The sequence below is a fragment of the Ranitomeya imitator genome, chromosome 9 (genome assembly GCF_032444005.1).
Source record: "Ranitomeya imitator isolate aRanImi1 chromosome 9, aRanImi1.pri, whole genome shotgun sequence".
NCBI classification, from domain to species: domain Eukaryota; kingdom Metazoa; phylum Chordata; class Amphibia; order Anura; family Dendrobatidae; genus Ranitomeya; species Ranitomeya imitator.
In genome coordinates, this window is record NC_091290.1 from 155,768,520 (window position 1) to 155,791,673 (window position 23,154).

At 49.8% G+C, this 23,154-nt stretch overlaps 1 protein-coding gene across 1 annotated transcript in view; it reads left to right on the top strand.

The window, feature by feature from the left end:
- CNGB1 (cyclic nucleotide gated channel subunit beta 1) overlaps positions 1-23,154 on the top strand; it is a 91,199-nt gene that overhangs the window by 16,853 nt on the left and 51,192 nt on the right. Inside the window, exons 4-19 of the mRNA XM_069739581.1 lie at positions 55-97; positions 172-316; positions 485-509; positions 593-638; positions 841-964; positions 1,045-1,069; positions 1,376-1,505; positions 1,670-1,763; positions 5,176-5,230; positions 5,303-5,327; positions 5,425-5,439; positions 7,960-8,026; positions 8,713-8,749; positions 12,728-12,881; positions 13,434-13,463; positions 18,191-18,232. Coding sequence (XP_069595682.1) covers positions 55-97; positions 172-316; positions 485-509; positions 593-638; positions 841-964; positions 1,045-1,069; positions 1,376-1,505; positions 1,670-1,763; positions 5,176-5,230; positions 5,303-5,327; positions 5,425-5,439; positions 7,960-8,026; positions 8,713-8,749; positions 12,728-12,881; positions 13,434-13,463; positions 18,191-18,232 — 1,057 coding nt within the window. The remainder of the gene's footprint in view (positions 1-54; positions 98-171; positions 317-484; positions 510-592; positions 639-840; positions 965-1,044; positions 1,070-1,375; positions 1,506-1,669; positions 1,764-5,175; positions 5,231-5,302; positions 5,328-5,424; positions 5,440-7,959; positions 8,027-8,712; positions 8,750-12,727; positions 12,882-13,433; positions 13,464-18,190; positions 18,233-23,154) is intronic.

Consider the following 23,154-nt stretch of genomic DNA (forward strand, 5'->3'; position numbering starts at 1 on the left):
CATATCATATCTTTGTGGGACAGTTGTTTCTTCTGATTCTCTGTGTCTTTTCAGTTGATGTCGGCACTCAGGATGGGGGTACAGCAACTGACAAGAGGTACGATGTCTTCCGTTTGATCTTGGCCTCCTCTACTCATCCTCCATAACTAGGGGTCCTTTGTTGGCTTGCAGTTCTGGGAGTGTTCTTGGCTGGCTAACACAAGGACTGGGGAAGGTGGTCCCTAAACCTGTGGACAATGCATTCTTGGCAAGAGGAAACCAGGAGGTGACGGAGTCGGTTGTGGAACAAATATTGGACACCCCTAAATCGAGCTTGGTAATAATGCGTCTGGTTTTGCTGAAGTGCTCTGTACTGCTGTTGCCCCTCCTCGGTTTGACGGTCATTCGTACTCCTATCATGTGGTGTGTTTGGCTGGGTGTCAGTAATCGTTGCCTGTGATGTTGCTGCAGCCCCTCAGTTATCACTTTTTTGTTTCGGTTTCAGATGGTGGTGGCGGTCAGTGACTCAAGTAAGGAGCGATGGACATGGCGAAGGTCTGCTCTTCCACTGGGAAGCACCACCAATCACACTTCTTTTTGCTTTCTTTCTCAGTGGACAATATGGTGGAGAGCAGAACCCCCGTGGAACACAGTGACAGGTACAGGCACACAGCAGGACACCCCACAGTAAACACATGGCCTCCTGTCATCCATGACCTCAGTTCCATGGGGGGTACAATGTCTGCCCCCACCTCTTAGTGATATAGGAGCGCTGTGCTCGTGGCCCTATTAGCCGTCAGCCACCATTCCCATGACCTCACACTGTCACCGCCACTCACCAGCCTCTTCGTGCCACTGCAGCTCCTCACACCGCGTCCTGTCCTGGTTGTCCCACGGCCTGGAGAAGGTCATCCCTCAACCAACATGGAGCCTGAGGGCGAGTCCAGGTGCCGGTCCTGAGCCAAGTGCTGCCACTGAAGAGCAGGTACATGGCGTTGTATGCAGGCTGGACCTGGGGAATCTTTTGCGCCCCTCTAACTGTCCTCTCTTCTGATTAATCAACAGAAACCACAACCAGAAAAAGTGGAAGGTGGGTGCTCCGGACCCTCAGAAGTGGCGGAAAGAGTGTATGGATGGAGCATAGACCGCGAAGGACCTAACATGGGACCAAGGGGAGGTTATAATTTGACGGAGGAGACTGGAAGTTATAATGTGATGGTGGAGACTGGAGGTTATAATGTGGTGGTGGAGACTGGAGGTTATAATGTGATGGTGGAGACTCGAGGTTATAATTTGACAGTGGAGGCTGGATGTTGTAATGTGACGGGTGGATGTTGTAATGTGGCGGGTGGATGTTGTAATGTGACATATCACTGGTGACAGTTTTTTTCACCAGAAGTGATTGTTGCTCCGGTGACCCAGGCTGTCAGTCCCGTTCCACCACCTCCACCTGTCACCGCAGAGGTACAATCAGTGGTCATCTCAGAAGTGGAGGCTGCCTTAGTGGACAAAACGCCAGAATCAAGGTATGCCCTTAACGGCTCCTAAGAGGAGCCCCGCGTTCCTGCACGGTGAGGGCTCTGAAGAGAACGTCCCCTTGCACTGGTCTCCGCCCTCTTACACCACATGTCACACCCCTCTCTTCTTTGCTGCCCCCGGTGGTTTAATAGGGAATGACCTTGTCTTGCAGTGCTGGTAGCGGAGTATTAAACTGGCTCAAGCTGGGATTTGGAAAAGTGGTGCCACAACCAGAGATGGCAGCTGTGGCCCCAAAGAACGTGAAGGTAAGTGATGGCCACCAGAGCGTGAGAAGCAGCACCACTCCATGGTGTGTGCACAGCTCCTCTTCACTGTATGCGTGGCACCACACTTGTGTGGCTATAACACCCTGATGAGCAGAAAGGTAACCATGTTCTGAGGGTCTGACTCTCAGGCTCCTCGTCTCACCATCTACGACTGCTTCTAACGTGAGGCGCCATCATTTTATACAAACACACATCTCATTAATGAAGTGCCAGTGCAGAAGAAAACCTCGTTCAGACACCTGTCCTCAGATTCACCCCCAGAAGAAGCGAGCAGTGAAACGCCATCCATGGGGTGGACACAGCCTCCTGTCGGCATCTCTGACTCCCCTTCAGGTAATATACCGCAGATCATCAGTGCCGGGTAATGTCCGGGATCTTCTCTTCCCTTTTGTCTCTGATCTGATGTCTAAGGTGGAAAGATGGAGAGACAGTGTGTGGTTGGTTGTAGGATCCATCCTCTAACCCAGCCATGTCCTCACACCTGACCCTGCTCCATGGAGCATGCCTTGTGTCTGAGGACGAGTGTCTGAATGAGGGTTGCTTTTGCACTGGCATTTCACCAGTTAATGTGTCTAATGGTATATTTCGGCATTTCTTCTACTGTTGACTTTTTGTATTTGTTTGTAAACTCAAGCCGACACTTCTTGTGACGATATTGAAGTGGAGTCGTCTTCACCTTTTCTCGGGCCACCATTCCCGACTTGTGTAACGCGCGTCGCAGGTTGCTTGCATGGAAGTCTGTGATCTCACTATTATGAAGCATACGACCCACCTCCACTGCCGTGTTTGTTGCCCCAGAACTTATAGACCTTCTGATGAGCCGACTTGGTGACTCCGTTATTTTGCCTAGATGGCCACCTCTTGGCTTCTGAATGGATGGACGGACTTCATTTCATCTTCTCCCGTCTGGTCTGTAATGGCGCTCACATCATGCAGTTTGGTAATTTTCTTGGCCGAGAGACTGCTATCGATGAGCTGGATGATGCGTTTCTCTTTTCTTGGGAAATCGTCTTCATTTCGGCTCCTCGATTCCAACCAGTGACCTTTCACTTGAGAATCGACCTAATAACACACGGAGCTATTATGGAAGGTGAGGACAGGTTGTATGTTGTAGTATTCTAGAAGAAAAAGATTCTTCCACCACCAGGAGCAAAACAGTAAAAATGACATGACGAGAATCTGCAGAACTAATCATGCTAAATAGCTGCAAGTCATGTTTATATCCGAGATATCCAAGATGGGTGTCTATGAGATGATGGCGGTCTCACGTCAGAAGCAGCAGTGGATTTTGAGATATGGAGCCTGAGGGTCAGGTCACAATGTATCTCTGTAGTGTCCCCCTCTATAAGATGATGGTGGTCTCACGTCCGAAGCAGCAGTGGATGGTGAGATATGGAGCCTGAGAGTCTGGTCACAATGTATGTCTGTGGTGTCCCGGTCATGGATCCCACCGTGCTGCCACCAATATGTCATGGATCCCTCCGTATATGTCAGGGATCCCACCACTATGTCACAGTTCATGGGAAAGATACCTTTATCATCCCCACCACTCACACCAATTTGTCACGAATCGGGGTTGTTTCGTTGCCCCTGGTTCCTTCTGAAGGGGATTTATCTATATCCCACTTCCGGTTTGGAACTTGCAGCTCTCTGGCCCCCTCTTACCCTCAGGTCAGTCAGGGTACTCCACCTAGGGTAATTAGTCGCCAAAAAGGCTGCCTGCTATGTACTGGCTATTGGACTCGCTGCAGCAAGGGAGATATAACTACTCCAACTCAGGCGGGAACAATAATTATCAATGCCGCCGTCACTACAAAGCCCCCCAAATGCACAGAACAAATTCTGCTGCCACCAGCTACGATTTTCAAAGTATTGACGGGTCCAGAGCCAACCCAATCAGTAGCGTAATTCACTTCAGAGGACGCAACAGTTCATTTAGAGCATGGAGAGACAAGCTAATAATTTTATATTTTACTCCAAAAAAAGGTAGGCAGTGTTTACAAGGTATAAAAAAATATTATAAAGAAGACAAAATCATGTGTACATTACAATTACAAATAAAAGAAGGATTAAAATTGAAAAAACACTTACATAGCGTTCAGATCATTTCATCTCCTGTTTGCCCATGTGCTCAGGAGATACATCAAGATGCATGTCACATCTATAGAGCAGCTGGACCCTGGGCAAAAAGACTTCAGAAGACTGCTCGCTTCACAACTTGTTTCTTAGCCTAAAACCCAGGCACCCCCCCCTGCAGTGACATCACTAAGGGGCTGAAACCTCCCCTTTACTTAGACTTGGGAATTCACCCGGATCACGAGGTGCGCCATATCAGTGCGATTCTTTTAAGTGTAAACACAGAGCAATTACCTGAACCGTTTACTTTGCCCTCATTGCGTTTAGCTGCTAGCGGTTTCAGGGAGTGCTAGATCTATCAATGGACATCCAGAATATACAATTCTTATATCTCTAGCCCGGATCGGTGCCAGAATATATCACATTAATAGAACAAAGAATCTCAACAAAGAAAGTACCAGTTTGGGCCAGTTTTCAAATAATTTTTTATAGCTCTATGCTGGGCATACAATTTTCCCTAGACAAAAGAATCCGTACACCCTTATTACAGCTAATAAGGGTGCACGGATTCTTTTGTGTCTAGAGCCAGCACCTTCCTTCCATCCATTTGTGCTGGCCAATTCTTAACTGTTTCTTTTCACTCACCATTTTTTGTTCATTTATTATGCGTTTATATGTTTAGTATTTGATGTACATTTGATATTTGAATAAACATACATTTATTACTTGCCGATACCTCTATTTCTTTCAGCGTGCATTTCTGGGCATTATGGTTAACCAGTTATCTGATACTGGTGATTCTTCCACAGCCTAGAACATTATAGGTTTATATCTAGTACAACACTAGTTGACCTTCAGGTCTTACAGAAATGGCCTGAGGTGCCTCTTAGTTAAATGTTTCTTGCCATATTGCGGCTCACGGCAGTTGTAGACTTGGCTCATTGCTGTCATCAGCTGTGCACCTTCACTGCCCCTGCAATACACCTGCTGGGTGCAGACTATTTTGGAGGCTAGGGATCCCACACGTGATGTATGGGGCATGCAAATCCGTCTATTGGAGCCACTCAAGGTGATGACCAATAAAGCCACTGGGAGAAACTTAGGGGAGCACAACGGGGGGGTGCAGTAGGGGCCTGAGGGGGCGCTGGAGGGGTCTGAGGGGGCATAGTTTGCTCTGGGTCCACATCTGTTCCTTTACTCCTTGTTTTTTGTTGTTTTGCTGCTCTGTTTGAATCTACAATGTGCACATGCCCAAACAGGATGGGCATGTACACTAGACGTTTTAGATAGTAAAGATGTGTTTTCATGTGAACAGGTGGAGAAGCCATCAGAAGAGGAGGCGCCATCAGAAGAGGAGGCGCCCTCTGAAGGTGAGGATCCTCACACAGGTCAGTCTCATTGCTGGAAAGGGTTTGCACTCAGACTCTGTCTTTTGCTTGCAGTGACCCGGAAGGACTCTAATCGCAGGTGAGTGACCCTGCCATATGTGGCTGACAGCTCCTGAGCCTGATCACATGTGTGACCTGACGCTTCTTTCCCTTCTTGTTCCATGTGCGGGATGCAGTTCTGACAGCATCAGGTATTCACCACACTCGTTTATCACAATTGCTGCCCTCATCATTTGTGTGATTGGATAATGATTATTCACACTCACGTCCTTGGTGACTGATGCCATCATTCCCCACACACAGGAGACTCGACTATTTACATGTCTTGGGAATTTAGGTTTATTACCTCTCTGTCACGAGGTGTGGTGAGGTCACAAGTTGCGTGGATGGCGTTGGGTGAGGTCAAACGGTTTGCTGGTGTCGTTGGGTGAGTTCACAAGATGTGCTGATGTCACGAGGTGTATTGATGCCATTGGGTCATGAGATGTGGTGAGGTCACGAGGTGTGCTGATGTCACAAAGTGTGACAAGGTGTGCTAATGCCATTGGGTGAGGTCATGAGGTGTGCTGATGCCGTTGAGTGAGGTGTGGTGAAATCATGAGGGGTGTTGAGATTGTTGGGTGGGGTCACTTGGTATGGTGAGGTCATGAGGTGTGCTGATGTCACAAAGTGTTAAGAGGTGTGCTGATGTCATTGGGTGGGGTCATGAAGTGTGCTGATGTTGTTAGGTGAGGTAGCGAGGTGTGTTGAGGTCACTATGTGTGGCGAGTTGGCGAGGTGTGCCAATGCCATTGGGTGAGGTCACGAGATGTGGTGATGTCATTGGGTGAGGTAACGAGTAGTGATGAGTGAATATACTGGTTACTCGAGATTTCCCGAGCACGCTCGGGTGTCCTCCAAGTATTATTTAGTGCTCAGAGATTTAGTTTTCATTGCCTCAGCTGAATGATTTACAGCTATTAGCCAGGCTAAGTACATATGGGGGTTGTCTGGTTGCTAGGGAATCCCCACATGTAATCAAGCTGGCTAGTAGCTGTAAAACATCCAGCTGTGGCAAAAAAAAATAAATCTCCGAGCACTAAAAAATACTCAGAGGACACCCGAGCATGCTCGGGAAATCTCGAGTAATGAGTATATTCGCTCATCACTAGTAACGAGATATGGTTGTCACGATAATATAAAATACCATGGTCTGAGAGATTTTTGCACATGTGACCATGGTCCTAGACACACGCTGCAGCTTCGACCCCCCCCTTCCCTTCCAACCCCTCTGCATTCGCTGGTATAGATACAAAGCCCTATGGCAGATACATTGTGTAACTGGAGACTCCAGTGTGGGGCTCTGACCCCCCTCCTTTTCAAAGCCAGGAATGTGTGTACGTATCCTTTGTCTGAAACCCATGTGCTTGCTGTATGCGGGGGAGATATTAAAGAATCCATAATGCGACTCCAGTGTATGATAGAGTTATGACAGTTACATATTTGGAACATGCTTTGACAGAGCTTCGCTACAGCGCCTTTTGCTAAATTCTAGCACTATAAGAACCCGAGAAATGGATTTCTCCTGAACAGAGTGGAAGAGCTAGTCTGAGTTTGGAATAATTAGAAAGCTAATTTCAATATAAGATGAGTGATGTGTGTGCCGTTATTCTGCTAGGTTCTCAAGCCCAGTTATGAGTATTATAAGTTTTCTTACCAAAATGTGCACCCTGGCAGCTAGGGGAGGGTGCAGGTAAACCAGCCCCTTTAGTGATTTCACAAGCCCAGAAGTATAAGTTACTGCACTCAGCCCAGCCTTCATTCTTGCCTGTGACTGCAACAAGACCCTCTGTAATGCATTGTGATGTCTGGCTCCTCCCACCAGCATGGTTAGCCTGGAATGATCTAAGCAAAATGTGAGTGTTCATTTGTTTTAATCCTCTTTTATTTGTAGTTGCAATGTATATATGATTGTCTCCTTTATAATATCTTTTTATACTTTGTAAACACTGCCTAATTTTTATGGTGTAAAATATATAATTGCTAGCTTGTCTCTCTCTGCTTTATAACGAACTGCGTGTTCTCTGAGGTGAAGTGCGTTACTGATTTGGGTTGGCTCTGGACCTGTTAACCTTTGGTGCAATCGGAGCTGGTGGCAGCATACTTTGTTCTGTGCGATTGGGAATCTTTGTAGCGACGGTGGCGTTTATAATTATTGTTCCCGCCTGTGTGGGAGTAGTTATCGCCCTCGCTGCAGAGCCCAATATCCAGTATATTAGCAGGCAGCCTTTCTGGCGACTAATTACCCTAGGTGCAGTACCTAGTCTGAGCTGAGGGTAAGGGGGCGCCAGAGAGCTGCAAGTTCAAAACCGGAAGTGGGATATAGATAAATCCCCTTCAGAAGGAACCAGGAGCAACCCCGGTTTGTGACACATTGGTATGAGTTGTGGGGACGATAAAGATATCCTCCCTGGGATCCCTGACATATTGTTGGGATCCCTGATATATTGTTGGCAGCACGGTGTGAACCGTGACAGTGGTGATGTCATGAGATGTGTTGATGCCATTGGGTCACGAGATGTGGGGAGGTCACAAGTTGTCTTTGGGTGAGGTAACTAGGTGTGCTGATGTCGTTGGGTTAGGTGACGAGATGTGCTGATGTCTTTGGGTTAGGTCACGAGGTGTGCTAACGTCGTTGGATGAATGTGTGCTGATGTCACATTTCCTTGCAGGGTCCTGAGCTGGATCAGTCAGGGTCTGGAGAAAGTTATTCCACAACCAGTAATTACAGCAAAGCAGGTACCATCAGCCAGCACAGGGTGTGTAGCCAGCAGTCTGGGAACCAGAGGGTTAACTCCTGGGATCCAATGCAAAGTCTGTACCAGCCCCATCCATTCCCAGCATAAGTCCCTTATAATAGTCTTCTCCTGGGGCTCCCCAGACATCAGGGCCCAGTTTCTCTTCCTCACGCCCCCGATACTTATACCATGGATGCAGCACTGCGCCCATCACCACTTGGCCATCACTGGTGACACCGCCTCTCCTAGCCATGATGGCTGCAACTATTGCAATGGTCACTACACCCCTCTCGAGTCCCTATCTCCATTGACCACAACATCCATTCACACTACCCCTAGCACTGGCCTCTGTCCCTGTCTCCTCTCTACGTTGTGACGCCCCCTACTGTGTGATGCTCCCTACTGTGGTATGCCCCTTACTGTGTAATGCTTCCTACTGTGGTATGCCCCCTACTGGGTGATGCCCTCCTACTGTGTGATGCCCCCTACTGTGGGGTGCCCTTTACTGTGTTTTGCCCCCTACTCTGGTATGCCCCCTACTGTGTGATGCTTTTTACTGTGGTATGCCCCTTACTGTGTGGTGCCCTCCTACTGCTCGATTCCCCCGTGTGTGCCCGTAGTCGTGCGTGCAGACTGTGCACATGCTGTACATTTACATGACTTTAACAAATGTTTCCTCTCTCACAGGACTCTCACAACCTCACACTGTGTCAGGTGGAAGGAAGTAAGTGCCCCCCGTGCCCGCGTCTCTTCTGTTCAGTCATGTTTACTCTTTATACTTGTTATGAAACACTTTCATATAGACCTAGCAACCGACAAATCTTGCCCGTGTTATAGCGGCGGTGGTTACGTGTCGGCAGATGTGCCCGTTTATTACAGCAGTGGTTATGTGCAGGCAGATATGCCCATGTTATAGCGGCAGTGGTTACGTGTCGACAGATGTGTCCGTCTTATAGCGTTGGTGGTTACGTGCCGGCAGATGTGCCCGTGTTATAGGGGCGGTGGTTACGTGTCAACAGATGTGTCCGTCTTATAGCGGCAGTGGTTACGTGCTGGCAGATGTGCCCATGTTATAGCGGCGGTGGTTACGTGTCGACAGATGTGCCCGTGTTATAACGGTGGTGGTTACGTGCCGGCAGATGTGCCCGTGTTATAGCGGCGGTGGTTACGTGTCGACAGATGTGCCCGTGTTATAACGGTGGTGGTTACATGCCGGCAGATGTGCCCATGTTATAACGGTGGTGGTTACATGCCGGCAGATGTGCCCATGTTATTACGGCGGTAGTTACGTGTCGACAGATGTGCCCGTGTTATAGCGGCAGTGGTTACGTGCTGGCAGATGTGCCCATGTTATGACGGTGGTGGTTACATGCCGGCAGATGTGCCCATGTTATTACGGCGGTAGTTACGTGTCGACAGATGTGTCCGTCTTATAGCGGCAGTGGTTATTCAGTGTTGTCACACATCTCACTGGACCGAGGGGGAAGCGTTCTCTCTGTGGATGGACGGACATATTCATGGGGTGTGATGCAGAGCGTCTCGCCAGCTCATGGCCCGAGACGGCGTCTCTCTTGGCAGCACATTCTCTATTAATCGTTTTCTCTTCTCCTTTGTTTCAGGGGGGAGTGGGGTTTAATTATCCCTGAAACAAATGGAAAACAGAAGATGAAGGAGCCGCTTCCGATCACCGGCCGCCCGTCTCTGCCTTCAGCTGTAGTCTGTTGTATGTAGTCAGGCTTCACCAATATCACCAGTGTGCACTGCACCACAGATGTGACTCCACTACTGCTTCTGATCAAATTATATGTAGCCCCCTCCTAGTCACGGCTGCGTCCCTTCCTAGTCATGGCTGTGCTCCCTCCTAGTCATGGCTGCGCTCCCTCCTAGTCATGGCTGCGCCCCTTCCTAGTCATCGCTGTGCCCCCTCCTAGTCAAGGCTGCGCCCCCTCCTAGTCATGGCTGCGCCCCTTCCTAGTCATGGCTGCATCCCTTCCTAGTCATGGCTGCGCTCCCTCCTAGTCATGGCTGCGCCCATTCCTAGTCATGGCTGCGCCCCCTCCTAGTCAAGGCTGCGCCCCCTACTAGTCATGGCTGCACCCCTTCCTAGTCATGGCTGCACCCCTTCCTAGTCATGGCTGCACCCCTTCCTAGTCATGGCTGCGCCCCTTCCTAGTCATGGCTGTGCCCCCTCCTAGTCATGACTGCGCCCCCTCCTAGTCATGGCTGCGCCCCCTCCTAGTCATGGCTGCGCCCCCTCCTAGTCATGGCTGCGCCCCCTCCTAGTCATGGCTGCGCCCCCTCCTAGTCATGGCTGCGCCCCCTCCTGTGCATGGCTGCGCCCCTTCCTAGTCATGGCTGTGCCCCCTCCTAATAATGGCTGCGCCCCCTCCTAGTCATGGCTGCGCCCCCTCCTAGTCATGGCTGCGCTCCCTCCTAGTCATGGCTGCGCCCCCTCCTAGTCATGGCTGCGCCCCCTCCTAGTCATGGCTGCGCCCCCTCCTAGTCATGGCTACGCCCCCTCCTAGTCATGGCTAGGTTGGGCCTGCGTGCGCCACCATTTTCTCCGTTCCGACCTGTGTGAGCCCCCCTATTCCCCGGTCGGGCCTGCGCGCCCTCTTTTCACCGGTCGGGCCTGCGCGCCCCTTTTCCTTTGCGCGCCCTCTTTTCGCCAGTCGGGCCTGCGCGACCCCTTTCTCTTTGCACGCCCCCTATTCCCCAGTCGGGCCTGCGCGCCCCCCTATTCCCCGGTCGGGCCTGCGCACCCTCTTTTCGCTGGTCGGGCCTGAGCACCCTCTTTTCGCCGGTCGGGCCTGCGTGCCCCTTTCCCTTTGCGCGCCCTCTTTCCCCGGTCGGGCCTGCGCGTCCTCTTTTCGCCGGTCAGGCCTGCGTGTCCCTTTCCCTTTGCGCGCCCCCTATTCCCCAGTCGGGCCTGCGTGTCCCCTATTGCCCAGTCGGGCCTGCGAGCCCTCTTTTCGCTGGTCGGGCCTGCGCATCCCTTTGCGCACCCCCTAATCCCTGGTCGGGCCTACGCGCCCTCTTTTCGCTGGTCGGGCCTGCGTGTCCCTTTTTCCTTTGTGCGCACCCTAATCCCCGGTCGGGCCTGTGCGCCCTCTTTTCGCCGGTTGGGCCTGTGCGTCCCTTTCCCTTTGCGCACCCCCTATTCCCCGGTCGGGCCTGCGTGCCCCCTATTGCCCAGTCGGGCCTGCGAGCCCTCTTTTCGCCGGTCGGGCCTGCGCACCCCTTTGCGCGCCCCCTAATCCCTGGTCGGGCCTACGCGCCCTCTTTTCGCTGGTCAGGCCTGCGTGTCCCTTTCCCTTTGTGCGCACCCTAATCCCCGGTCGGGCCTGCACGCCCTCTTTTCGCTGGTCGGGCCTGCGTGTCCCTTTCCCTTTGCTTCCCTGAATCAGGCCATAGAGAGCACATGTGAGTGAGAGTTTTTCACTTTGGTGATTTTGGAATAAAGTTTTGCGTTGTCCTTGTGGTTCTGTTTCCTCCGTCAGAGGCTGCAGTTACACTGGGGGCCAGAGCGAGCCCAGGATTATATGATGCACATGGTTGGCGTCCATATTTTGCCTCTGCTCCATTGTGTGGCGCTGGGCTCCTCTTTTGCCCCTTGGGCGGGGGTCTCAGGGTCAGGACCTGGACTGTGCACAGTCTCCACAGTCTTCTGTATTCTGTACACCCAGGTCAAGTGTTCTTACCCCACCAGTCATATGAACCTTCAGAATTCCGACAATGGCGGCCAAACCAAACAAAGAGACACAAAGATGACGTTCCAACACATAACTGTATGGAAATTAACTACAAGATCCAAACTTAGGAGAGAGAGACTCAGATGATACAACATGTCAAACCACTGACCACAAGCGGTCATCATATGATGAGGACACACCAGCCCAAACCAAAGAACGGCACACTCAGACCACACCACCAGCAGAAATAGAGGTCCAGCATGATGAAGTGGACATTTTCAAGGCACACCTTTAGGAGGAGGCCACCAATAGCCAAAGTCAGCAGTTAACCCATGGCAAAATTATTCTTAATAAAGATTATAGTATACAGGAGGAACATTGGAAATGGTGGAGAAGAAACGCTGACCCCACCTGAGGAGACAACTGTGCCAGATAGAAGAGGGCATGACATCAGTCACTGCCTTCTACCCTGTGACCTCTATAATATTGTACACAAGGCCTCATTGTATATTGAGGTGCTCATCCTTGAGGGGGCTGCACTAGACTTCCCTGAAAGGTTACAAGAAAGGAAGGGTGCAGACAATGGGGAGACCATGTTGTTGCAATATTCTGCCCACACATCCTTGTGGTCCACAGGTGCCCATGATCAACTCTCAGGATCATCACCTGTGGTCATCTGCAATGTTAAGAGTTGCATGTTTCTAAGAGTCAGTGGAGGAGTCCTAATGATGGAGCAGTGAGACATTTCTGTACAGTGAGAGGAGTCCTCAATAACCCTATACGTGAAGGAATGAGCGAAAGCAGATACCTGAGGGAGCAGATGGCAGACAACGATCTGTATTGTGAAGTGGTGTGATCCAACTTACCCCATATGTTAAAGAATATTATGTAAATGTATCCCTGACTAAAGCATAACGGAAGACATCCCCACAATTCTGACTGTAAGGACATACACTTCCTACGCACAGCCCCGTCCTTCACAATAACTGGGTTCTTCCATCTCTCTCCAGCAATGGAGCAGTCAGAAGATGAGAGCCTGGAGATGGCTGACGTGAAATCCCAGCTACAAGATGAGGCTGCAACAGACGTAATCCTAGAAGTCCAAACACAACCTGAGGTTTCTGCCCTGCTCCCAGGACCACAGGAACACGAGGAAGCAAAATGGTGAGGAGTACAATGTCACCACTAGAGGTGATTGAACTCAAATTGTAAAGTTCGGAGTCTTTACTGGACACCCAGTTTCTGGTGCTGAACACCAAACACAGACTTCTCCTGGAAGTCCATTTTACCATTTGGGGAGGAGAGAGAGATCCAAAGTTTGAATCCCCATTTATTTCTATGGGGTCCAGGTTCAAGTTCGGGTACAGTTCTGGTGTCCAGACTGATCTTTGAATTAAAGTTCGGTCGAACGCGACGAACACGAACTTCCACAGGTCCACTCATCCCGAGTCACCACTTATCTCCAAAATAAACAGAATCTTTAGATCACCTGTAGTCACTGGCAGTGATGGCATTTAAACCCGAAAATGATTCCCCAGAAAATAAGATCCAGGCAGAGTATAGAGCTGGGACTGCCTGGTGCTCCAGCAACATTCACTGCCTAAAAGGCTGGCTTTAGTGCAGCTTCCACACACTATCGCTGAAATGCTCATTATTCGCCAAGTGCCGGTCTATTCCCCCTGTGTGTGTGCGCTGATTCTGTCTTTTCTAATCCAGGGTAGAAAAAGAAGTGGCGTCTGAGAATGAGTAAGTAATGGGTGCTCTACATGCTGTCTCCTTGTGTCTGCCTATTAGATGGCATCTCTTTATGATGAACATTGGAAGAGCCCAGTAGGCGGCAGGTGAAAAGTAACCGATATTTATATATACAATATTATCAACACTGCAAACTACCTAGATTTCTGCTCTGTTAAGGCGGTTAATGTGAGGCGTGCCGCACACGAATATCAAACAAACATCAAAGTTCCCTCACTATCATGTTTCACCAAAGACCCTGCTTCATCAGGGGCGATGAGTCAATATATGTGCAGTCTCCTGGATACAGAGTATCTGTCATACGACAGCTCCGGCACCAGAACCAAGCTTCGTACAGAGACAAGGTTCCAGAGCAAAGCTTTGTACATAGATAAGGTACCAGAACCAAGCCAAGCTTTGTACATAAAGTACCCGAACCAAGTTTGCTACACATATATTGTCAGAACCAAGATTTGTATATAGATAAGGTGTAGGGATACAGGGTTAATGGGTGTTCTCGTCTGCTGGCCCGGCTGTCTTTAGAAAGACTGCATGGACCAGTGCACATACCACTGAACGCCCGATCTATCTCCCTGTGGGCAGAACACTACACAGACAACACCGGGTGAGGGTAACACAGTGTGGCAATAGTTTATTGACCCACGACGACACAACGGCAAACAGAACACTCCCAGCAAATATCGAAGATGGTGCAAATTACCGGGTCTCACCCTTCCCCTGTCACGCTGGGATTAGAGCTGCTTCCGGGGCCCAGTACCTCCAGTAGTGGCTCCCTGTGTTTGGTGGGCCCCCACAGTGAGGAGGTAACCACAAGCTTAGGAAGCGGACACTCCATTAGTGTATGAGGCCAGGTGACCGATTGTCCCAACCTGGGTTCTCTAAAGGTCTTTGAGGGTTCAGTGATGGTCAGTGAGGCAGCTCTGTATTTCTTCAGTTGGAGCCATGATGCCATGACTTCTGTAATGTAGAGTCTCTGAAAACAGGCAGATCCTCCTTTATATAGGTCACAACTTCTCATTCAGTCATTCCACCACCAGCCTGGGGGTAGGAGGCCGTCCCTCACTGCTGGAGTGTGCAAACAACTACATAGATTGTCCTTCATATTGCAGAGCACCAATGGGGCATCAACATATTAACAACATTCACACATTGTGCCTTTGTTTCCCAAAGATAGTAGAACAACACTAGGACAGATACAATAGCTAATCAGCAGTCAATAAATGGCAGCCAGTGATAATTACTTCAATGACATTAAGCTCATGTCCCTGGGCCTACTGAAATAATATGTCTGGATAATTCAGATTAAATGTGGTGCTGCCACACATAGGCTACGTTCACATTAGCGTCTTTGGGCGCAGCGTCGTCGACGGATACCAACGCATGCGTCATGCGCCCCTATCTTTAACATGGGGGGTGCATGGACATGCGCCGGTATGCGTTGTCAAGCGTTGTACAACGCATGCGTCATTTCGTTGCACCAGACAGGGCGCGGCCGAAGATACATGTTGCATTTTTCCTGCGCCAAATTTCCGGTAAACAATGCATGCAACGCACTTGCGTCGTAAATGTGCCAAAAAAACACATTGGTGTCTAAATAAAACGCATAGGGGGCAGGTGCTTGCGTTGACCCGCATGGTTCGACGCATGCGCCTTTTGAGTAAAAAACAAGTGATGAAGTGTCTAGAGAGTGACAAGAGCATAAGCATTAGCCAAGGCAAAATCCAACTCCATATGCATGTAGATACTCTCCATGGGACGCTCCATCTTGATGCTGGAAACACAAGCAAAATGGGAGGAATTCATCTCTGCAAGGGTATATATACACAAATTCCATTACACCCACCCTCTTCTATCCCATTGGTGGTCTTTCTCTTATAGTGTCTAGACACTTTTTTGGGGCATTTTTTTATCTGCAATTGTGTCAAGAATAATAACATTTTAGGACAACGCATCCGTCAAAAAACGCTGCGTTGTATATGTGGATTGACATGCGTTTTGGGTTGCGTCGACGACGCTGCGCCCAAAGACGCTAATGTGAACGTAGCCATACATAGACACACTGTTATATACAGTGGGGGAAAAAAAGTATTTAGTCAGTCACCAATTGTATAAGTTCTCCCACTTAAAAAGATGAGAGAGGCCTGTAATTGACATCATAGGTAGACCTCAACTATGAGAGTCACAATGAGAAAACAAATCCAGAAAATCACATTGTCTGATTTGGAAGATTTATTTTGAAGTTATGGTGGAAAATAAGTGTTTGGTCATTAACAAAAGTTAATCTCAATATTTTGTTATATATCCTTTTTTGGGCCTGTCGCTGGGCTCCCTCCAATGGTTTTCTATGGGGTTGAGAGCTGGAGACTGGGTAGGCTTCTCCAGGACCTCATATGCTTCTTCATTGCCCTGGCGGTGTGCTTGGGATCATTATTAGTGATGAGCGAATATACTCGTTACTCGAGATTTCCTGAGCATTCTCGGGTGTCCTCCGAGTATTTGTAAGTGATCGGAGATTTAGTTTTTCCTTGCAGCAGCTGAATGATTTACATCTGTCAGCCAGCTTGATTACATGTGGGGATTCCCTAGCAACCAGGCAACCCCCACTTGTGTGAGGGTGATCTCTTAAAGTGAGATCTATATGATTGCTTGTACCTGACCAAATATAAGCTGAGTGCTAGCTTAGAGGCTAAGAATGCATAAGATACACACAGAAATATACACACTTCCTCTCTCATTAGCCATTTTCTCCTTCACACTTGTACTTATGCTGGCTCGTACTGTAGCTGTAAATCATTCAGCTGCGATGATAAAAACTAAATCTCCGAGCACTTACAAATACTCGGAGGACACCCGAGCATGCTCGGGAAATCTCGAGTAATGAGTATACTCGCTCATCACTAATCATTATCATGCTGAAAGACCCATCCACATTTCATCTTCAATGTGCTTGCTGATGGAAGGAGGTTTGCACTCAAAATCTCACGATACATGGCCCCATTCAATCTTTCATGTACACGGATCAGTCGTCCTGGTCCCTTTGCAGAGAAATGGCCCCAAAGCATGATGTTTCCACCACCATGCTTCACAGCAGGCATGGTGATTTTTTGGATGCAACTCAGCATTCTGTCTCCTCCAAACACGACGAGTTTTGTTTCTACCAAACAATTCTACTTTGGTTTCATCAGACCACATGACATTCTCCCAATACTCTTCTGGATAATCCAAATGTTCTCTAGCAAACTTCAGATGGGCCCAGACATGTACTGGCTTAAGCAGGGGGACACATCTGACACTGCAGGATCTGAGTTCCTGGCAGCGTAGTGTGTTACTGATGGTAGCCTTTGTTACGGTGGTCCCAGCTCTATGCAGGTTACTAGGTCCCTTGTGTGGTTCAGGGATTTTTGCTCACCGTTCTTGTGATCATTTTGACCCCATGGGATGAGCTCTTTTGTGGAGCCCCAGATCGAGGGAGATTATCAGTGGTCTTGTATGTCTTCCATTTTCTTATTATTGCTCCCACAGTTGATTTGATCACACCAAACTGCTTGCCTATCGCACATTCAGTCTTCCCAGCCTGGTGCAGGGCTACAATTTTGTTTCTGGTGGCCTTCGACAGCTCTTTGGTCATCACCTTAGTGGAGTTTGGAGTCCGACTGTTTGAGGGTGTGGACAGGGGTCTTTTATACTGATTACAAGTTCAAACAGGAGCTATTACTACAGGTAATGAGTGGAGGACAGAGGAGCCTCTTAAAGAAGTTACAGGTCTGTGAGAGCCAGAAATCTTGATTGTTTTTAGGTGACCAAACACTTATTTTCCACCATAATTTACAAAATAAATGTTGCCAAATCAGACAAGGTGATTTTATGGATTTGTTTTCTCATTGTGACCCTCATATTTGTGCTCTGCCTATCATATCAATTACATGCCTCTCTCATCTTTTTAAGTGGGAGAACTTGCACAATTGGTGGTTGACTAAATACTTTTTTTTACCCACTGTAGGTGGGGCCACATTCTGGGTACAGTGATCAGAGGAGCACACAATCTCACTCCAGGCAAGGTTACGATCCAAAAACTGTTTCCACTTCTTTAGTCCTGTCTAAGTTCTACAGGAGTGCGGAGGTTCAGTACTGTTGGTTCACTTGGGATAAAGAAACATTGTAATGGACTTCAGGGAACATGTATCCTAGAGTGGCCTGTGATCCTGGGAGTGTGTTCTGTGCCCTGGGAGCAGTCTGTGTGCTGGGAGTGGTTTGTGTCTTGGGAGTGGTCTGTGCCTTGGAAGTGTGGTCTGTTCCAAGGCATGGTCTGTGCCCTGAGAGTATGGTCTGTGCCCTGAGAGTGGTCTGTGCGCTGGGGGTGGTCTGTGCCTTTGGGGTGGTGTTTGCCCTGGTGGTGGTCTGTGCCCTGGGAGTGGTTTCTGTCTTGGGAGTGTCCTGGAGTAGCCTGATCCTTGGAAGTGTGGCCTGTTCCAAGGTACGGTCTGTGCCCCGGGAGTAGTTAGTGTTCTGGTGTGGTCTGTGCCCAAGCCAAAATGCCCAGAGCTCATCCAGCCGACCCTTGGCGTCCCTACAGTCCCTGTCTGATAATCTACGGCTGGTGTACAGGTGTAGAGCTTCGGCGCATTCCCGACATTATGTCATTGTGTTAAACTGGAATCCTCAACTTATTTCTAGATTGAGGAGAACAAATGTAGAGACAAACGCTCTTCTCTCCACAGGAGACTGTCCTGGATCCTGGAGGAAGATGAAGAGGAGTCAGAGTAAGTGTTATTGTCAAGGATACATAGCCGGGATTTAGGGTACTACAGAACCAACCACTCTTACCACTTTACCACAGATAACACTGGGGAGATGGCAGAGATCCCACTGCTGCCACCAGTTTGTCAGAGGGCAAAACTCCGCTGCCTTCAATCGTCAGGACAAGTACATGACTGATGAGTGATGGACCAGACCGCGGCTGCTTCTACTACTGGGCTGGTTATTGGGGGCTCACAGTGAGGGTATGCTACATACACCTCCGATTCCAACACATGGAATATATATACATTGCCCGCTCCCCAATAACAACAGTAACTACTTGCTGCCACCACCAATCATTTATACAGGTGGATTGGACGCCCGTTACAGGGAGAGTATGGCGACAGGGAGCGGTTTACAGAGCAAAAGGAACAGAAGTTTTAAATTTATATATTTTATCCAGAAAGATGGAAAGTGTGTATAAAATAATACAAGATGATACAGAATGGGAACAAAACACGATATATACAAGTACATAAAATAAAGAGGAAGAACGAAAGAGAATGACTAAACCTTATGTCACAGAAATGGCTTTGACCTTAGCACTCTTAGGTCGATGTGCGAGTGTCCATTTTACTATGTCTTCCAGAATGATCAACGACTCAACCCAGATTCTTCTTTTTATTAGCTAAGTTACGCCCTCACATCTCCACTTGATGAGCTCATATGGGGCTGATTGTGAATTGTGCTGGGTCTGTAAGAATTTTATGATATTCCAAATTTGCAGAATATGTTCGCCTCTGAAGGTTCCAGGAGGCAGATATTGACGTCATGTTTCTTATCATGGTTTTACCGTTACATAGAGATCAAACATGGCCTGTGTTACATCATCATGTTATTAAGTTGGGGGGGGGGGTTCTACTGGTCCCATGAACGACAATGTGAGTGTGGCAAATTTCTGTCGCTACAATGCTGAAAATCTATATCCAATAAATACCGTAACCTATATACATAAGTATTTGATACACTGCCGATTTGGCAATTTTTCCCACCTACACCGAATGGAGAGGTCTGTAACTGTTATAGTAGATACACTTCCCCTCTGAGAGACCGAATCTAAAAATAAAATCCAGAAAATCACATTGTAAGATTATTACATAATTAATTAGCATTTTATTACATTAAATAAGTATTTGATACAATAGAGAAGCAGAACTTAATATTTGGACCAGAAACCTTTGCTTGCAATTAGAGGTCAGATTTTTCCCGTAGTTCTTGACAAATTTTGCACACCCTGCATCAGGGATTTTGTCCCACTCCTCCATACAGATCTTCTCCACATCTTTCAGGTTTCAGGGCTGTTGCTGGACAACATTGAGTTTCAGCTCCTGCCAAAGATTTTCTATTGGGTTCAGCTCTGGAGACTGGCTGGGCCACTCCAGGACAATGAAATACTTCTTACGCAGCTGCTCCTTTTGTGCAGTGACTGTGTGTTTAGGGTCACTGTCATGCTTAAAAACCCATCTTCAATGCTGTTACTGAGGGAAAGTTGGTGGCCAAAATCTGACTAAACATGACCCCATCCATCCTCCCTTTAATACGGAGCAGTCGTTCTGTCCCTTTTGTAGAAAAGCACTGCCACAAATATGACATTTCCCCCACCATGCTTCACGGTTGGGACAGTGTTCTTGGGGTTGTACTCATCCTTCTTCCTCCTCCAATCACAGACAGTGCAGTTGATACCAGAAAGCTGTACTTTGGTCTCATCTGACCACATGACTTTCTCCCATGCCTCCTCTGGATCATCCAGATGGTCATTGGCAAGCTTCAAATGGGCCTGGACATGTGGTGGGTGAGCAGGGGAACCTTGCGTGCCCTGCAGGATTTTAATCCATGACAGCATAGTGCGTTCCTAACGGTGATGTTTGAGTCTGTGGTCCCAGCTCTCTTCAGGTCATTGACCAGGTCCTCCCATGTAGTTGAAGACTGATTCCTGACCTTTCTCAAAAACATCCATACCCCACGAGACGAGATCCTGCATGGAGCACCAAACCGAGGAAGATTGACAGTCATCTTGTGTTTCTTCCATTTTCCCTTCTTTTGCGCTTTTGTCTCTCTTTTCCCCGTGTCTTTCTCTCTCTCTCTCCCGTGTCTCTCGATATCTCTCCCCCGTGTCTCTCGATCTCTCCCCGTGTTTCTCTCCCCCCGTGTCTCTTCTCCCCGTGTCTCTTCTCCCCGTGTCTCTTCTCCCCGTGTCTCTTCTCCCCGTTTCTCTTCTCCCGGTCTCTCTTCTCCCCGTGTCTCTCTTCTCCCCGTGTTTCTCTTCTCCCCGTGTCTCTTCTCCCCGTGTCTCTTCTCCCCGTGTCTCTTCTCCCCGTGTCTCTTCTCCCCGTGTCTCTTCTCCCCGTGTCTCTTCTCCCCATGTTTCTCTTCTTCTGGTCTCTCTTCTCCTGGTCTCTCTTCTCCCGGTGTCTCTTCTCCCCGTGTTTCTCTTCTCCCGGTCTCTCTTCTCCCCGTGTCTCTCTTCTCCCCGTGTCTCTCTTCTCCCCGTGTCTCTCTTCTCCCCGTCTCTCTTCTCCCCGTGTCTCTCTTCTCCCCGTCTCTCTCTTCTCCCCGTCTCTCACTTCTCCCCGTCTCTCTTCTCCCCGTGTCTCTCTTCTCCCCGTGTCTCTCTTCTCCCCGTGTCTCTCTTCTCCCCGTTTCTCTCTTCTCCCCCGTCTCTTTTCTCCCCGTGTCTCTCTTCTCCCCGTGTCTCTCATCTCCCGGTGTCTCTTCTCCCCGTGTCTCTCCTCCCCGTGTCTCTCTTCTCCCCGTGTCTCTCTTCTCCCGGTGTCTCTCTTCTCCCCGTGTCTCTCTTCTCCCGGTGTCTCTCTTCTCCCGGTGTCTCTCTTCTCCCGGTGTCTCTCTTCTCCCCGTGTCTCTCTTCTCCCCGTGTCTCTCTTCTCCCCGTGTCTCTCTTCTCCCCGTGTCTCTCTTCTCCCCGTGTCTCTCTTCTCCCCGTGTCTCTCTTCTCCCCGTGTCTCTCTTCTCCCCGTGTCTCTCTTCTCCCCGTGTCTCTCTTCTCCCCGTCTCTCTTCTCCCCGTGTCTCTCTTCTCCCCGTGTCTCTCTTCTCCCCGTCTCTCACTTCTCCCCGTCTCTCTTCTCCCCGTGTCTCTCTTCTCCCCGTGTCTCTCTTCTCCCCGTGTCTCTCTTCTCCCCGTGTCTCTCTTCTCCCCGTTTCTCTCTTCTCCCCCGTCTCTTTTCTCCCCGTGTCTCTCTTCTCCCCGTGTCTCTCATCTCCCGGTGTCTCTTCTCCCCGTGTCTCTCTTCTCCCCGTGTCTCTCTTCTCCCCGTGTCTCTCTTCTCCCGGTGTCTCTCTTCTCCCGGTGTCTCTCTTCTCCCGGTGTCTCTCTTCTCCCGGTGTCTCTCTTCTCCCCGTGTCTCTCTTCTCCCCGTGTCTCTCTTCTCCCCGTGTCTCTCTTCTCCCCGTGTCTCTCTTCTCCCCGTGTCTCTCTTCTCCCCGTGTCTCTCTTCTCCCTGTGTCTCTCTTCGCCCGGTGTCTCTCTTCTCCCGGTGTCTCTCTTCTCCCGGTCTCTCTTCTCCCGGTGTCTCTCTTCTCCCGGTCTCTCTTCTCCCGGTCTCTCTTTTCCCGGTCTCTCTTCTCCTGGTCTCTCTTCTCCCCGTGTCTCCCCCCGGTCTCTCTTCTCCCCGGTCTCTCTTCTCCCCGGTCTCTCTTCTCCCCGGTCTCTCTTCTCCCGGTGTCTCTCTTCTCCCGGTGTCTCTCTTCTCCCGGTGTCTCTCTTCTCCCGGTGTCTCTCTTCTCCCCGTGTCTCTCTTCTCCCCGTGTCTCTCTTCTCCCGGTCTCTCTTCTCCCCGTGTCTCTCTTCTCCCCGTGTCTCTCTTCTCCCCGTGTCTCTCTTCTCCCCGTGTCTCTCTTCTCCCCATCTCTCTTCTCCCCGTGTCTCTCTTCTCCCCGTGTCTCTCTTCTCCCCGTGTCTCTCTTCTCCCGGTGTCTCTCTTCTCCCGGTGTCTCTCTTCTCCCCGTGTCTCTCTTCTCCCCGTGTCTCTCTTCTCCCGGTCTCTCTTCTCCCCGTGTCTCTCTTCTCCCGGTCTCTCTTCTCCCCGTGTCTCTCTTCTCCCGGTCTCTCTTCTCCCCGTGTCTCTCTTCTCCCCGTGTCTCTCTTCTCCCCGTGTCTCTCTTCTCCCCGTGTCTCTCTTCTCCCCGTGTCTCTCTTCTCCCCGTGTCTCTCTTCTCCCGGTGTCTCTTCTCCCCATGTCTCTCTTCTCCCCGGGTCTCTCTTCTCCCGGTCTCTCTTCTCCCGGTCTCTCTTCTCCCGGTCTCTCTTCTCCCGGTCTCTCTTCTCCCGGTCTCTCTTCTCCCGGTCTCTCTTCTCCCGGTCTCTATTTTCCCGGTCTCTCTTCTCCCGGTCTCTCTTTTCCCGGTCTCTCTTCTCCCCGTGTCTCCCCCCGGTCTCTCTTCTCCCCGGTCTCTCTTCTCCCCGTGTCTCCCCCCGGTCTCTCTTCTCCCCGTGTCTCTCTTCTACCCGGTCTCTCTTCTCCCCGTGTCTCCCCCCGGTCTCTCTTCTCCCCGTGTCTCTCTTCTCCCCGTGTCTCTCTTCTCTCCGGTCTCTCTTCTCCCCATGTCTCCCCCCGGTCTCTCTTCTCCCCGTGTCTCTCTTCTACCCGGTCTCTCTTCTCCCCGTGTCTCCCCCCGGTCTCTCTTCTCCCCGTGTCTCTCTTCTCCCCGTGTCTCTCTTCTCCCGGTCTCTCTTCTCCCCGTGTCTCTCTTCTCCCGGTCTCTCTTCTCCCCGTGTCTCTCTTCTCCCCGTGTCTCTCTTCTCCCCGTGTCTCTCTTCTCCCCGGTCTCTCTTCTCCCGGTCCCTCTTCTCCCCGGTCTCTCTTCTCCCCGTGTCTCTTCTCCCTGTCTCTCTTCTCTCCCCGTCTCTCTTCTCCCGGTGTCTCTTC